The sequence below is a fragment of the Anopheles ziemanni genome, chromosome 2 (assembly GCF_943734765.1).
Source record: "Anopheles ziemanni chromosome 2, idAnoZiCoDA_A2_x.2, whole genome shotgun sequence".
NCBI lineage: Eukaryota > Metazoa > Arthropoda > Insecta > Diptera > Culicidae > Anopheles > Anopheles ziemanni.
Genome location: NC_080705.1, coordinates 84,269,328 through 84,284,599, shown reverse-complemented (window position 1 = coordinate 84,284,599; position 15,272 = coordinate 84,269,328). Strand labels below are relative to the sequence as shown.

The window sequence follows — 15,272 nt, the reverse complement described above, 5'->3', positions numbered from 1 at the left end:
TGTATTTGGTGCATAATAGTAAATGTTTTCCGAAAGGGTTCGTGTTATTTTTCAAATGTAGTAGTTTTGGTTTTATCATCGTTCGAGTTTCTGCTTTCAGGGTGATGTCGGGTCACTTTTCACGGCGACTTGTAACGGTTTCTGTAAGCTACATTCAAATTTAGTCATACTGTTGCGCCCTCTATGTGGAACTAAATTCGACCGTTACGATAGAAGTATAACACCTAGTTGAAAGATTCAACACCTCCATCCTGGCTGTCATTTCCGTCAATTGACGTGCAATCAAACCGTATCCAGCATCAGTAACGGTCAGTGTTAGCTGACGTGAAGTGCTGGAGCGAAATGTGTAAACGTAGCACATGTGGTAAGAACGGCTGCAAGATGATTGACTGCAAAATCATATATCCTCCATATTTGTATTGGCAGTGGGGTATGTGCTCGTCGGTGATGGCTCAATCCGTAAATAAAGAGTGCAAAAATGACTGAAAAATACATTTAAAACAATGCACAAACGACGCTAGTCGGACGCTTGCTGCAAAATCAGTCAATGTTTCGCGGAGTGGCAGCGCTTCAGTGTATCGATTTTGCGTCCGGCAATCGTAAAGTAACTTCCTTGCTCTCTCGGCCGTGCACTTTCGGTGGCGACTGCGGTTAAGGATTCGGTCGTAAAAAATAAAGTGATCAAAACGCGTCCGTGGTTCGTGCGCGCACCTTTCCAGTGTAAAACGATTAGCCCGCGTTTAGCTGTGTAATATTCATATAGGATAGTGTGAAACGTTCGAAGGCAATGTTACATGTTCTTTTGGAAAGAGTGTAAACTTTCCTGCTCCATGGAACGTAGTTCGTGCGAAAAAAAGAATTGCCAGTCATATAACACTGTCCTCGCCAGCGAATGTAAGTGCTGAATACTGTTTCACGGGTGTGTGAGTGTTTTTGACGTGCGGAAATGCGTTTATGAGTATGTGTGTGTGTGTGTATGTGGCAACAACGTTGATCCTTCCAGTTTCCTACTAATGCCGGTGTGTGTAGTGTAAAATTATCGTCCTGGGGGAAATTAGTAGAGCCAAATAGTGTTCAGTTTACGTTATCAATTGTGAATTCTGATATAAATGCGGAAAGTGTTTTGAAACCCGTGTATTTGTTAGCAGATTTAGAGAATCTTAGCGGCCAGAATATAAATAATGTGGAATAGAAGCAGTAAATAAGTGCTCAACCTTATTATTCAGGTAAGGAAGAATCGTGCGACTGTTTTGTGAACTCGATGATATCAGTAAACATTGGATGATCGTACAGCGATTAGGCGGCTACTAGAGATTACTTATTCCATGCTGCCAAACAAGTTTTTTTGTTTTTTTTTTCTTCGAGTTGGGAGTTGTAAATAAGCTGTTATAAAGATCGCATGTTGTTATTAATTTGGTGCATGAAGTGCACAAGTGTTAAATGTATTTTTATTTGTGTTAACAGTTTTGGTTATTTGAATGAAATGGGCCCGGCGTATAACGTAACCAATCTAATGTTATTGAGCTTGAACGTGTGATAAATACGAAAATTAAAAATCAAATATAGAACTATCGAAACAATTAGCTATTCAATCACTGATTCGGCAAGATTGGAAAGCTTGGCGAGATCTTCGAACGCTTAAAGCTTAAAATGAAACCAAAGATTTTGAAAGAAGAGTACGATTACGTTGTCCAAATTACTTGTTTTTTACAGTTTCCAATGATTGCAATGAACTGTATGCTATCAATGCAATGATTAGCGTGGTAAAAAATGTAAAACTGTACAATTATTTTAAAAGTTAGTACCAAAGTCTACGTTGCTTTATCGCGTATTGTTTAAATTTGAACCATTCCTATAATACTCAATAATGATAAACAATATCAAAAATAAACAATATCAACAACAACAAAAACAATAAAATACAACTTAGAGAAATATTTTCTTCATTTAGAAAGAATAACACAAGTTCCTTGTTATATTATGTTATTTTTACAAGTTATGAAAAATTGTGTAAAAGGACTACACACCTAGGATTTTCAGTATGGATGGAAATTGTTTTCAATAAAAATAATATATTACTTATATAAAAGCAAAAGTAAGCTTGAACAAATGCTGCAAAGAAGGAAATGATAAAATTATTCTAAATAAATAGTGCAACTTTGATTATCATAATCAAGTCTAGTTAAAGTAAACTCAGTAAAAACAAACACGAAAAATGTGTAATTCATTTGTAATTTCCATATCTCTTAGTACTGCTACCGATTGTCTTCGAAACAAAAGATCGCTGACAAGGAAGGATACATGTCCTTTGGGGTCACCCTGTACTGTTGGGAGGTAGCCGGGAGAACATAATCGAGCTCTCTGAACGTGTTTGATTTTATGTTGTACAATCAGAATGAAGAGCATACAACCTGGTTTGAAAAAGTTATTTGCAAAATCAGTTATGTAGCAGGCGCGTGCCGTGGGAGCATTGGTGTGAATTTTCTTCAAATGTCATATTTATCTTAGTTCCGCGAACATATTTTGTTGGAATCTATCAAAAATGTTTAAAAAATGATCAAACGTCGTCAAGCGATTCCCCAGCGGTTCAACTCAACCCCGGCCGGCATCGAGTATAAACTCGAGGCGTTATTGTGTTGGTGAGCGGACTGTGTTTGTACAAGGAAAACAGAAACATAGAATGCACGGGTATCCATTTTTATTACAACACAGTTTAACGCGTCACTTTGGACGGCTACTTTGGAGGTTTAGAATGAACATATTTTTGACGAAAAAAAGTGCATGCAATGTAACAATACGGTCGCCAAAGTGAACAAAAACGGCGTCCGAAGTGTTGGCCGACCGTGCAAAGGTACACATTAAGGCGGTCGTGACAAGGAAACGCATTTTATCGGCTATCAAAGTCATGACGATCGGTGGGCTCGGTGGAAGAAAATCCCAGCGCGAATCGCTTCGCCCTCAAGTGTGTGGAAGTTGAAATTCGTTCGTATGTGCGGATTCCGCATAACGTAGCGAAATGTTGTGCGTGGAAAATGTATGCACGTTCGTTTCTCGTTGATCAAGCTGCTTTGAATCGTTTGCCTAGAATGAGGATTGTCTAATGTTGTTTGTTTGCTACGCACAAATTGAAATTGGTAGAAAATGCCAGGAAGAAGAGAGCAATCGTGCAGGAAAAGGAAAGAAGTGAGGGAGATGGGATGGAAAGGGGAAGACGCAAGAACGTGCGAGAGTGAGAGCGTAGATGATGAGTTTTTACACAATATAAATCAGCATACTCGTTGACTGCGCGAGAAACATCGTCCTTTCCTGTCCTGTCTCCACGCTTGTTGCGGTTCGTCCCCGCGCACAAGTCCTCGCGAGCACAATTGATGGATGGAGGAGTGTGTGTGCGTGAACCGTGTTTATGCTGCTCGGTTGAAGTGCGCTTGCAGTCGCAGCCGGGGACTCTTTGGCGACACGCTTGTGATGCTCTTCTTTCGCACGGCTAGTGCGGCAATGGTTCCTGCGTGTGCATGTGTGTGCGTAAAGATGAATGCAGTGTTGATGCGATTGTGTGAATCTACGCGTGTTCTTTAAAAAAAGCAAACTTTCTTCTCGGGGCCGTGACCGATGTTATTTCGTGTGGATCTTTTATCGGGAAGCAAACAGCCCGGCCAAGAAACATTAAACAACAACCGTTTACAACAATCGCACGTGCGAAACCGATTACAGAACATCCGTTGGGTCGCATATATTTCAGGCGGACATTTGGGCCGTGTACATGTTTGCATGCTTCGACATTCTCGGCATGCTAAGTTTTTTCCAAAACGAAGTGGAGATGATGGATGATAGCTCATGCGTTTCGTGTATGCGTGCCTGCTCGGGGTGCAGTTTGTCATACTAATACGTTTATCGAAACACACTGCCCATCTCATGCAGAAAGTGCACTTCACAGCCCAACACCATTCTACGCCGTGTGAAAATGGTTATTACGAGATTTATAATGAGAGAGGCAGGAAGAAAATCAACAAAAACTGTGCGAGAGAACGAGAAGGAGTTTCACTTCTAGTAGTAGCAGTTGTAATATTTAAAACTTGTTAAACTTTTGCGTGAAACTTGGTTAAAAACACTGTTGGAGATACCATGTTTTACGCATTCTGATAACGATTGTGCAAAAGATTTCACATTTAAAGTTTAAGTTGACCAACAGTTTATTCCATTTTCTGTACGAATGTAGTGTTTTGAATTTACCTTCTCATTATTATAGCAAACAATCGCTACTAAACTAAGACAAAGTACCTTAAATGTTTCGAAACAAACCTAGCACAGCGAAAAAGGTTTGCCTAGCGTGGACGAAAAACGAATTGTGTTCTACCGTGAAAATGGTTCAGAGAAATTAATGAGTTTATAAAATTTATACGGTAAGATAATTTTTTTCGGTTAAATCGAATCATGTTTACAACGTTAATGTTCAAATAAGAAATATTAATGGGTTAGAGGTAAACGGAGGTGAACTAGGAAAATTTCTTAAAAAAAGGATTAACATCACACTTCTTTGATTCTCCAATTTTCTTGCAGATTAAAATGGTATTGTTGGCCCAAGGGCCGTGGCCCTTCGATACTGTTGTGCAACCGCTGAATACCAGAAAGCTTGGTCAAGAAGCATCGTACGGTTGCCTTCGTCGCCTTGATCGTCGTACCTCTTCATCCGTAGTATCCGTCGTGGCTACCGGTTGCGATCGTGGCCAATCGATTCGCCGAAAGGTCCCAGCGAATGCAGGTCATTTTGACGAGAGTGAGATCCCGACTGCGTCCTATCGTGCTCCATTGCCGCTGTCTGACGTTGCCGTTAGCGTTAACGGATCTCACCAGTGGCAAGGATTGTTGATGGGCCCGCTGGTGGCGGACGCCCCGGACTCCTTTACTGCATGGATTCAATGAATCGCAACGAGGCGAACAGCAGCAGCCACCACCAAAGCAAGGTGGTCTTAATGAATCAAGGAACTGATAGCAATAACGAAGGAACTAATCTTACGAGTACCAGCGGTAGCAGCAGCAGCGGTGGCAGCAGCAGCAGCAGCAGCAGCAGCGGCAACAGCAGCCACAGTAACAGCACACGCGCCAGCAGCAGCAGCAGCAGCAGCAGTAGTGGCAACGGTAGTAGAAGCAACATTATTAGTATAAGCGGTAGCAAGAGCAATAGCGGCGTCGACTGCGGTGGCGCTTCGTTTAGCGGCAAAAGTAGCCAGCAGCAGCAACAGCAGCGTAATATTCATCATCATCATCAGCTTCAGCACCAGCCAGCCCCAGCGACGGGTGTGATCGGCCGGGGAAGCAGTAACGTCATTGTAGGTGGTGGTGGGGTATCGACCGCCGTTACGGCTTCGGAGGCCCCGTCGTCAGCAGAGACAGCGGTGAGCGATATAAAGGATTCAAACTTTGATGACGACAACGAGTGGGACGTCGGAATCGGCGATCTAATAATTGATCTTGACGCCGATATTGAAAAAACTGGTGCAACTCAACAGCAGCAGCTGCAACACCAGCAGCAACAGCAACAGCAACAGCAACAGCAACAGCAACAGCAACAGCAACAGTTGCAGCCAAATTCGAGCACCAGTGCACTATCAAACAACAGCCATCCATCGGCATCCGGTGGTGGCGGTGTATTACCGTATCTATCAACCAGTAGTGGCGAACAGTCGTCTTCAGCATCAGTTGGTGGTAGCCATAGCAACGCAACACGTGCCAGCAGCAATACTGCTCTCACTACAAAAAGCACAAAGGTTCCGGCAACAAGTGATACTGTTGGAGGAGCGGCTGGTTCGGGGAATAAGCTCGAAGTAGTCGCAGGCGGTGGTACAAGCGGCACCAGTTCCAAAGGTCATCATCATCACCATCACCACCACCATCATCATCATCACCATCATCATCGTCATAAACAACAGTCGGGAGGCGGTGGAACCAGCAACAGCAGCAGTAGTGCGAGTCCAGGAGGAAACAGTGGAGACGGATCGCAAACCAAAACACGCACCTCAAGCTTTTCGAGTGTACCTAGCACTCCTAGTACAGTAGCAGTTGCACCAAAAGCCGCCACTGCAAACAGTCTCATTGCTGTCGCAACAGTAACGGGCCCGGGAGTCAAGCCGCACGCTAGTGTGGATATCCCGGATTTCTCGAATACAACAAGCGGCGGCATACGAAGTAAAACTAGTAGTAGCAGCAGCAGCAGCAGTACCAGCAGTAGCAGCAGCGGCAGCACCGTTACCGGAACCGGTAGCAGCAACGTCAGTAGCAGCCATACCACCATGTCTTCGACTACAAGCAGCTCGGGTAGTAAGTCGACGACCAAGCTGTCCGTTGACCATCAGGCGACGCTCGACAAGGGGCTTAAAATGAAAATCAAACGCACGAAGCCTGGCACGAAAACATCCGAAGCAAAGCACGAAATCGTCAAATCGGACCAAAACGGTACTACGCCGACCACGGCCACACTGAGTACGGGTGGCAGCATCGCCACGCTAGGTGGCGGTTCGGTCCTAGGATCGTCTTCCGCACTGACCAGCACAACCGGTGTGACTGGTATGAGCACTACCACCACACTGGGTGGGTCGATGGCCGGGATTGCCGGCGTTGGCGGTTCTACCAGCGCCCTAAGCGCCACCGGTCCAGGATCACATTTAACGACTGATTCCGATAATAATACGGGTATGGGCGGTGGCGGATCCGGTGCTGGCAGTGGTGGCGGAAACCTTTCGGCAGGAAACTCCACATCGGGAGGTAGTCACCATGGTGGTGGAAGCGGTGCCGGCATCGGTGGAATCAATAGTAGCAACACCATCAACAGTACGTCAAACGGAAGTGGTGGTAGTAGCACCGGGCTGAGCAACAGCAACAGTAACAGTGGAGCACCGAGTAGCGGGAATAGCGTCATGAATAGCAGTACAGTCGGTGGAATGAGCAGCAGTTCCGGCAAGAAACACTCTTCACAGTCGACCGGTAGTGGCGTCAACAGTAGTAATCAGCAACAGCTAGGTTGCTCCAATAATCTTACATCTCAGCAGCAGCAGCAGCAGCAGCAGCAACATCAGTCCCATCAGTCGCAGCATCAGTCCCATCAGCAGCAACAGCATCCGTCGCAGCAGCCACCCCAAAGCTCGAATAAACGCGGCAGCAGTAGCCACCGGAGGGACAAAGGAAAGGACAAGGCCACCCATCACAACCAGCGCGACAAGAACGATCAGTCTGCACAGCAGCAGCATCAGTCACAGGGGGGTGCAGGTTCAGTAGATGTGGGGACCGGCATCGGCGGCAGCAGCAGTCGTTCAGCGGCGGGAAGCTGCAGTTGCGTGCATCACGATGTACAAGTTAATGGCATTCTACAGCAGCAACAGCCCTGCTCGAGCGCGTCGTGCATATACGCCAAGACCGGAAGCAACGGAGGTGATCATACGGGTTCTGGCAATATGGCACTCACTCCATCACATCGGTTAGGTCCCGGCGGAGGCAGTCAGGGAAATGCAAGGTAGGTTTAGCAGTTAAATGCCCCTAGTGTGATTTAACATGCTTCTTCTTAGTACTAAATCTGTAAATTAGGCTATTTCAATAACCTAACTAAAACTATAATAACTTATCAATACTTTCAACAAATTTATATCGTTCCGAGTCCATTCGGTGACATTCGTCCCGAGCTTTCTGGTCACTATGTTAAAACTAAGCAAGCTAACATTCAACAACTGATTTCTCATTTAAAAGTAAATCAATGGCTCCTACACCAAGTATGAAAAATAAATCCCACAGCAGTGCCTGTTGACAGAAACGATTGTAAATTATCTAGATTTTGGAAAATGTTAAAATTTGTATTTCACGGCTCCATTGGCCTATTATTTTTTGTAAGACTGACCATGTCTGGGCGCAGACGGACAATATCCATATTTCCTTTCGTGAATCCTTAATTGTTGTCGGGATTAAAATAAGTTATTGCCTTTTTCTCAACAGTGTTGGAACGAGTTCTTCGTCAACGCTCGGAAGTGGCAACAATAACACACCGAACGCACCAGGTCCACCAATGGGAAAGGATGTAAATAAGGTAAGGACTTCGATAGACAAAGTTTCTTTTCATTTACTAATCAAACCAATTGTCTCTGATTTTAGATGTTAAGTATTGCGATAGCCGGTCCAGGCGTCCCACACGGTGGTGCAGCCAATTCATCGAGCAATAACTGCATGACCACCAACACCGGTGGCAATATTGTGAACAATATCCACTCGTCCGGCTCGGGAGTACTGAAGGCACAACTGCAAGCAGTCTCTATGGCGAGCGCAGTTACAGGCGATATGGGGGTGGCAGGTGGTACTAGTTTGATGGGTAACTAACTGTTCGATCTAAGATAATAGGATATTACATTTATTGTCGTGTCAATAATATTATTTTCCTATTGTAGGTGTGAGCATGTTTGCCAACAGTGCTGCTACTACCTCATCCGCCAGCGGTATGTCCTCGACGACGCTTTCGACGCACGATGATAAACGGGGCTCGAGTCCACCGCCCGCGAAACGCCACAAAGCCGACCGCAAGGATATGGTGGACGTTTGCGTTGGGACATCGGTGGGCACGATCACTGAACCGGACTGTTTGGGACCGTGTGAACCGGGCACGTCCGTCACGCTGGAAGGTATCGTGTGGCACGAAACGGAAGGTGGTGTGCTGGTGGTGAACGTTACCTGGCGCGGTAAAACCTACGTCGGAACGCTTATCGACTGCACCAAGCACGATTGGGCGCCACCAAGGTAAACATAACAACGTGTCCCTGTTTAGGCCGCATTTCTCTTGTCCGCTACAAGAAAGAATCGTGTGTATTGAATGGTTCCTTGGTTTTTCAGATTTTGTGACTCACCAACGGAAGAGTTGGACTCGAGGACACCGAAAGGGCGGGGAAAACGTGGCCGCAGCTCCACACTGCTCCCGTCAAACGATCTAAGCAATTTCACAGAAACTAGAAGCTCGGTATGTATTATTTAGATGTATTTTTTTTAATTGCTAACGTTAGTGTCTCTTAAAGGCAATTCAAAGGACTGATCGTAATCGGTAGATAAATAACTGATCTGTTAGCAACGAGTTAGTTTCCAACCGCATCTAAACATAATTTTATAGCATGTTCGTTTCCTACTGTTCCGCTTCCTTCCCAATCAACTCGTTTAAGCTTGCCCTATCGATTGAAAAATCCTGTAAACTGATCTTCCCGACTCATTCATCTACTGATTAACATCCTTCACACTTCCGCTAGCGCGAAAAAAATGACGGTGGCCATCCAATTGCTCTCGTAGTTCGATATCGTTGCGTTCAGTATTTCTTGGGTTTTTTTTAAATACCCCACTCAATTTGTTTAAATTTACTGCAAAAACTCGTCACGCAAAATAAAAATCTCAATAACTTAAATGAGCGACATCGTTAGTTGGGAATCGGTTTCAGTTAGAGCGAAAAGTTTAAGTTACGGATCGGTTGTTTATTCAAGTGTGTTTTAGATAAGAGGTCACCCACTGAATAATATTCTGTATCTTCGCTTACCTCTTCCCCACTCTTCAACAGATGCACAGTAAGCTAAGAAACGGCGGTTCGAAAGGACGAGGTGGCCGAGGTGGTGTCATTGAGGCAACTGCAGCTACCAACGTTGGTGGCGTCGGTGGTTCCACTGGAGGCTCGAAGCTTCCGACCCTGACGCCGAGCGCAAACGCACTCGGGCCCAACAACGGCGGTGGTTCTTCAGCGGCCCTGGTCGGATCCTCGAACACACCTTCCACGTCCCCGGTCGCGTTTCTTCCGCCGCGAGCGGAGAAGCGCAAATCGAAGGACGAATCACCGTCACCACTCGGCGCCGGCAGTGGTGGTGGTGGTGGTGGTAACAACGGTGGCCAGGGCGCCACCGGTAACAATGTGATAAATCCCGCGTCTGTAAATATGGCCAGTGGTTCTTCCTCCGTCGGGGGTGGTGGCGGGGGCGCTTTTAACAACGGTTCGAATGTTGGTGGAAGTGACGCAGGAGGAGGTACCGGAGGGGGACAATCGAATTCCGGGCTCCAGGTCAATCCGGGCACGGGGTTGAACGTGCAAGTGGGTGGTGTCGGTGGTTCCGCTGCTATCGGAGGAGCGTCCGGTGGAGGTGGTGGTGGTTCGGCGTGTAAGAAGGCTAAGAGTAGTACTGCCGCGGCGTGTGCGATCTCCCCGGTACTGCTGGAATGTCCGGAGCAGGACTGCAGCAAAAAGTACAAGCACGCCAACGGGCTGAAGTACCATCAGAGCCATGCGCATGCGGGCAGTGCTTCGTCGATGGACGAGGATTCACTGCAGGCCCCAGAGTCACCCCAGCGGATAGCGCCGTCACCAACGACGGGTTCTAACACCGCCACCGCGTCGCCCCTGCCAATGAGCGGCAGTGGCATCCCGTCGGCAACAACTTCCACAACCAGCGAGCTTGTGCTAGCCCTATCCTCTACATCATCTTCAGCGCCATCACCGGCGTCGATCGCTTCCTCCGGTGGGCAGCTGGTGGCTTCATCACCGTCACTGTCTGCCGCTACTACTTGCATTTCAGCGATGTCTAGTCAATTGTCACAGCAAAATTTAGGCTCTAAATCACAACAGTCCCCCAGCACCACCGGCAGCACTGCCAGCACAATCAACAACAACAACAACAACAACAACCCTACCAGTGGTAACTCCAACGAAACCGTCGGCACAACACCAAATTCCGGCAGCATTTTATTACAAGCAACCTCCGTCGGTGAAGCACCTTCCGGTGGAGGTTCGACAGGAGCGGCTGCAACTTCCCAGGAGCAACAAGACTCATCCGGCAGTACTGATGGTTCAGCCGGGACCGGAGGTGGATCGACATCATTGAATGGTAACGCATTCCCTTAAGCTTAATCATGGCAGGCGATACTAAATGATTTGTTTTGTTTCTCCTCTTCTAAGACGATATAGATCCGAACGCGAACGCCGCTGTATCGGGAGCAAATAGTAGTGTTGTTGGTGCGACGGTCACCAGATCACCAGCCAACATCGCATTGATGACGAATCCTGGTACACCCTCTACCCCTGGCGATGGTAAGCGTGTCCGTCCTGCCCCATCCCGCCTTTGCACGATGTTTATTGTCATGTCAATGAATATTTTTAGTAACCAAAACACCGCACAGTTACGTGAAGCAAAAGAAAAGCCGCAAATCGCCCGGTCCGGCGGCTGCGGATTTTGACTCGATGGCATCGTCGGCAGCGAACCGGACGGAAGATGTGCAGAGCCCGGCGTACAGTGATATCAGCGACGATTCGACGCCCGTGACCGACGCCACCGATCTGCCCATGGGAGGAGGTGGTGAGTTATTGCAACGGTTTCTCCGGAAGACAAGTGAATTGACCCAACATTTTTTCCCGTTCCGTGCAATTGCAGAAAAATCCAAAGGATCTCATATTGCGGAAGCTACTAGAAAATCCATCGACCCACCAGCGGAACCGGGCAACAGTGGCGTTGTCAACAGCAATCCTACTCCGGGCGGTCCCTTGGGGCCTATAGCCAGCTACGGACTGTATCCTTATTATGGCGGATTGCCGCCGCATCAGCAACCACCTCCCCCACCACCACCCGGTGGACCGTACTTCCCATCGGCAGCCGATCTCGGCCCGAACAAGCCGCCCCCTCCGCCACCGATCGTTTCGCACGGTGTGCCGCCGCAACCGGCGAATCTTGGTGCACCCGGTGGGCCACCGTCGAACGTTGGCCCGCTCGAGTACAGTAAAAACAAGGAACCACCGCTGGATCTTATGAATAAACCGAGCAACGCCAATCAACACCAGCAGCAGCATCCTCTACACCAACCGCAAGGTCCTCCATCGTCGTTGCCACCGCCACCATCGCTTGCATCGAGTGGGCCACCTCCTCCGACGGACGGTGGACGAGGTGGCGGTGGTCTGATTATGAACGCTTCCGGTACGGGCCTCCCGCCACCACACGGTGCAGGGGACGTAAAGGATGGTTCCATGTTGAACGCCGGCCCTCCACCACCACCACCGGGTGGCAAAGTTCTGTCTCATTACTATCCGTACAGGTAAGTGGGGTGCCGCGCGATTTGACGCAAATGGATGAACAGGTGATCACACGTTTAACGTTTTGATATTTTATAGCTACGTACCTCCCGGCTACAACTACCCCGGCCTTGACCCCGGACCGTACGGGCCACTGTCAGTCATATCGGACGAAGCAAAGCACAGTCCCGTGGTGAAAGAGGAACGAACGAAAGAGAGCCAAAGTCCTAGCGAGTACAGTAAATTGGGTGGTTCACCGGTAAGTATTTTGTTTGTGATGGATAGGAGTAGATAATTACTATCGGAGTGATTCCAAGATGCACTATTCAATCGATTTGACCATCATTTTGTTTCATCTCCTTTGCAGCTCATGGCAACAAAGCTGATAAAATCAGAATCTACGAAAGATATAAAGACTGAACCAGGCCTAAGCAGTGGTGGTGGCAGCGGGCATCACGGACCCGGCCTCGGTCACGGAAAAGATCCTCAGCAATCCGGGCCGAACCAGCAGCCGCCGCCTCCATTGCCACCGCAATCACTCGGACCGTACGGAAGTATGTTCCAGAGACACGGCCTGGGCGTGGGTCCACCAACCGGTGGGCCACCTCCGTCCCACATACCTACGTCACGGGAGGACGATCTACGGAGGTACGGTTGGCGATGCGATTACTAAGGGCTTGCATGGGTAAAACATTTTTCTTCTCCATCTGCAGACTGTTTAGCTACTCGGACCAACGAAGAGGTTCAATGGGTGGTGGCAATCCGCCACCACCTGGGCTCCCCGGAGGTCCTCCAGGGCTGCCACCGGGACTCAATCCGAAGGACGAACCACATTCACCGCAGCAATCGTCCGGATTGCACGGGCAGTCGGTGGTCACCGTGTCGAACCAACCGTCGGGCAAGGGATCAAAGTCATCATCTTCCGGCGGCGGCTCATCTTCGTCGTCTTCGTCCGGTGGTGGCAGCAGCGGCAAGGGAATGGGCAAGGGATCGTCGGACAGAGATGGCAGTGGGAGCATAAAGCAAGAGGACAAGGAGAGCTCGCTAAAAATCAAACAGCAGCAGCAGCAGCAGCAGGAGGGCCAAAAGCCGACGATGGAAACGCAAGGTCCACCGCCACCACCAACGTCCCAGTACTACTCGCCGTCGCTCTACATGAGTGCCGCCCCGTTCGGCTTCGATCCGAACCACCAAATGTACCGGCAGATGCTCGTCTCGACCGGACCGTACAATGCGCCACCGTACCACTTACAAATACCACGCTTTAACCACCCGCCCGAGGATCTGTCGCGGAATCCTAACACAAAGGCGCTCGATCTGCTGCAGCATCACGCCAGTCAGTACTACAACTCGCACAAGATACACGAGCTTAGCGAGCGCGCACTGAAAAGCCCAACCAGCAGCAGCGTTAAAGTAAGCGTATCAAGTCCCAATCTCTCGCAGCAACCCGGTTGCCAAAATCCTAATCTATGCATTCCTCCACCAAACAGTAGTAGCGCAGGATTGTCTTTACAGCAACAACAGTCGGTTGCTGCCGCGCAGCAGCAGCAGCAACAGCAACAGCAACAGCAGCAGCAGCAGCAACAGCCATCTAATGCCGGTAGTGGTAGCGTTGGCAGTGGTAGTGGTGGTGGTGGTGGTGTTGGGGGCGGTGGTGGTGTCGGTGGCGGTAGTGGTGGGGGCGGCGGTGGACCGCCACCATTGTCGTCGCAGCAGGCCCCCTCGGCGGGCAATCATATGCAAGGTACGGCACGAACCTGGCCCTTTGATTGATTAACCATTCCCATACAGGTACCTTCAGGCGATACGAATGTTGATGAAAACAAGTTGATGGCGAATCTCGGTTGTTTGATGTTTTTTTTTGCTTTTTCCTCGTTCCGACATCCAAGATACCTGTTGCTAGTTCATTGTGCTCAAGATCGGTAAAAAGAGCTAGTCTTCCTCACGTCTTGCAACCTTCCTCCAGAACATATTTCGAACGCCTCAATGGCTGGTTCAGTTCTCCATCAAAGATTCGTATCGCCTGGAAGCACCTATTTGCTTTCTTCCCTCGATGAGATGCATTCTGCCTTTCATCCAACTCCCCTAGGTTTAGGTCCTTTCTCGGTAGCGTTGCTTTGGTACCGTCTCTCATGGTTTCGTCTTTCTTTTGCAGGATCGTCAGTCAATAGCAATAGTACAAGTGGCGGTGGTAATGTAAATAGTAGTAACAACAGTGGTAGTAGCGGCGGTCCGGTTGGTAATAATGGTGGCCCTGGCAGCAGTGATGGGCCGGGCAAGGAACAGCAATCGTCGGGTGGCAGCGGCGGGTCCGGTCGAAGCGGAGAAGGAGCACGGAGTCCACCTCCACAGCGGCACGTACACACACATCATCACACACACGTTGGGCTTGGCTATCCAATGTTTCAACCACCGTATGGAGGTAAGTACTCTCATTTTTGCATTTCAATTGCATCTCGCGTAAAATCGTGCTAACATGCATCCTTTTTCGTCTCCGCCCACAGCGGTTCTCGCGAGTCCTCAAGCGGCAGCCGTTACTGTGCTGAGCCCATTCCAAACGGGTCCACCGGCGAAGTGAAAGTAGAAACAATCGCCGTCGTCATCGGGTTCCCTTCAACAGTCAGCGAGTTGAGCAGTAGAAGCAGCGCAGATCCTGTGTGGTTCGATTATGTTTGATAATCGACTTACTCTTACTATCCTTCATCCAAACCCGATGTTGTCAGATTTTGCAAACGCGGAAAATGATTCCTAGAAAGCAGCTAGACACGAAAAAAGGGGCGACGGGTAGTCGTAGCCTGTAGCGTTTGATTAGTTACATAGGATAAAAAAACCGACACGGCGAAAGGAGATGGCGCTAGGTTACGATGTTCCTGTGACAGGACACGTGTAATCACCCTCTCTATAGAGATACTAATAGCACGCGACGAGTCCCTGTGATTTTCCTGTACGAGTACAAGAAAGCGAACATACTTTGACTGCTTCTTTTCCCCCTTCGCCTCTAGTTGCAGCCCGCTTGGATCGGGTGCTTTTCGGAGCACAAAACGGGTTTAAGATTGAGATCAAAGTAGACCTGCCCTCCCAACCAGTGTTTTAATCAAAAAGGAGCGGTAACGGTTTTTTAGAACAATCCTAGCAACCATCACACCACGCTTTTATGTTACCCTTTCGAACCTGTTCGATGTTGCGCAAATGCAGCGAAAGCCGATCGCCGCAGAGG

The 15,272-nt window shown here is 48.5% G+C and overlaps 1 protein-coding gene across 1 annotated transcript; it reads left to right on the top strand.

Annotated features, from left to right (window-relative positions):
• Positions 1-479: 479 nt before the first annotated feature.
• On the top strand, positions 480-14,702 carry LOC131281517 (mucin-19-like). The gene is made up of 15 exons (XM_058310850.1): positions 480-894; positions 4,558-7,504; positions 7,978-8,068; positions 8,134-8,347; positions 8,424-8,769; positions 8,863-8,986; positions 9,569-10,880; positions 10,961-11,083; positions 11,154-11,345; positions 11,424-12,078; positions 12,155-12,314; positions 12,423-12,703; positions 12,769-13,799; positions 14,211-14,477; positions 14,560-14,702. The coding sequence occupies exons 2-15, from the start codon at positions 4,908-4,910 to the stop codon at positions 14,631-14,633; spliced, it is 7,467 nt and encodes a 2,488-aa protein (XP_058166833.1). The 5' UTR covers positions 480-894; positions 4,558-4,907; the 3' UTR covers positions 14,634-14,702.
• The last annotated feature ends 570 nt before the right edge of the window (positions 14,703-15,272 follow it).

Bases quoted from the DNA above. Each gene is read 5' to 3' on its own strand.
- LOC131281517 (XM_058310850.1), top strand. From the start codon at position 4,908: ATGGATTCAATGAATCGCAACGAGGCGAACAGCAGCAGCCACCACCAA. The intron at 8,348-8,423 runs GTAACTAACTGT...TTCCTATTGTAG, and splicing joins AGGTGGTACTAGTTTGATGG to GTGTGAGCATGTTTGCCAAC. The intron at 12,315-12,422 runs GTAAGTATTTTG...TCTCCTTTGCAG, and splicing joins GTAAATTGGGTGGTTCACCG to CTCATGGCAACAAAGCTGAT.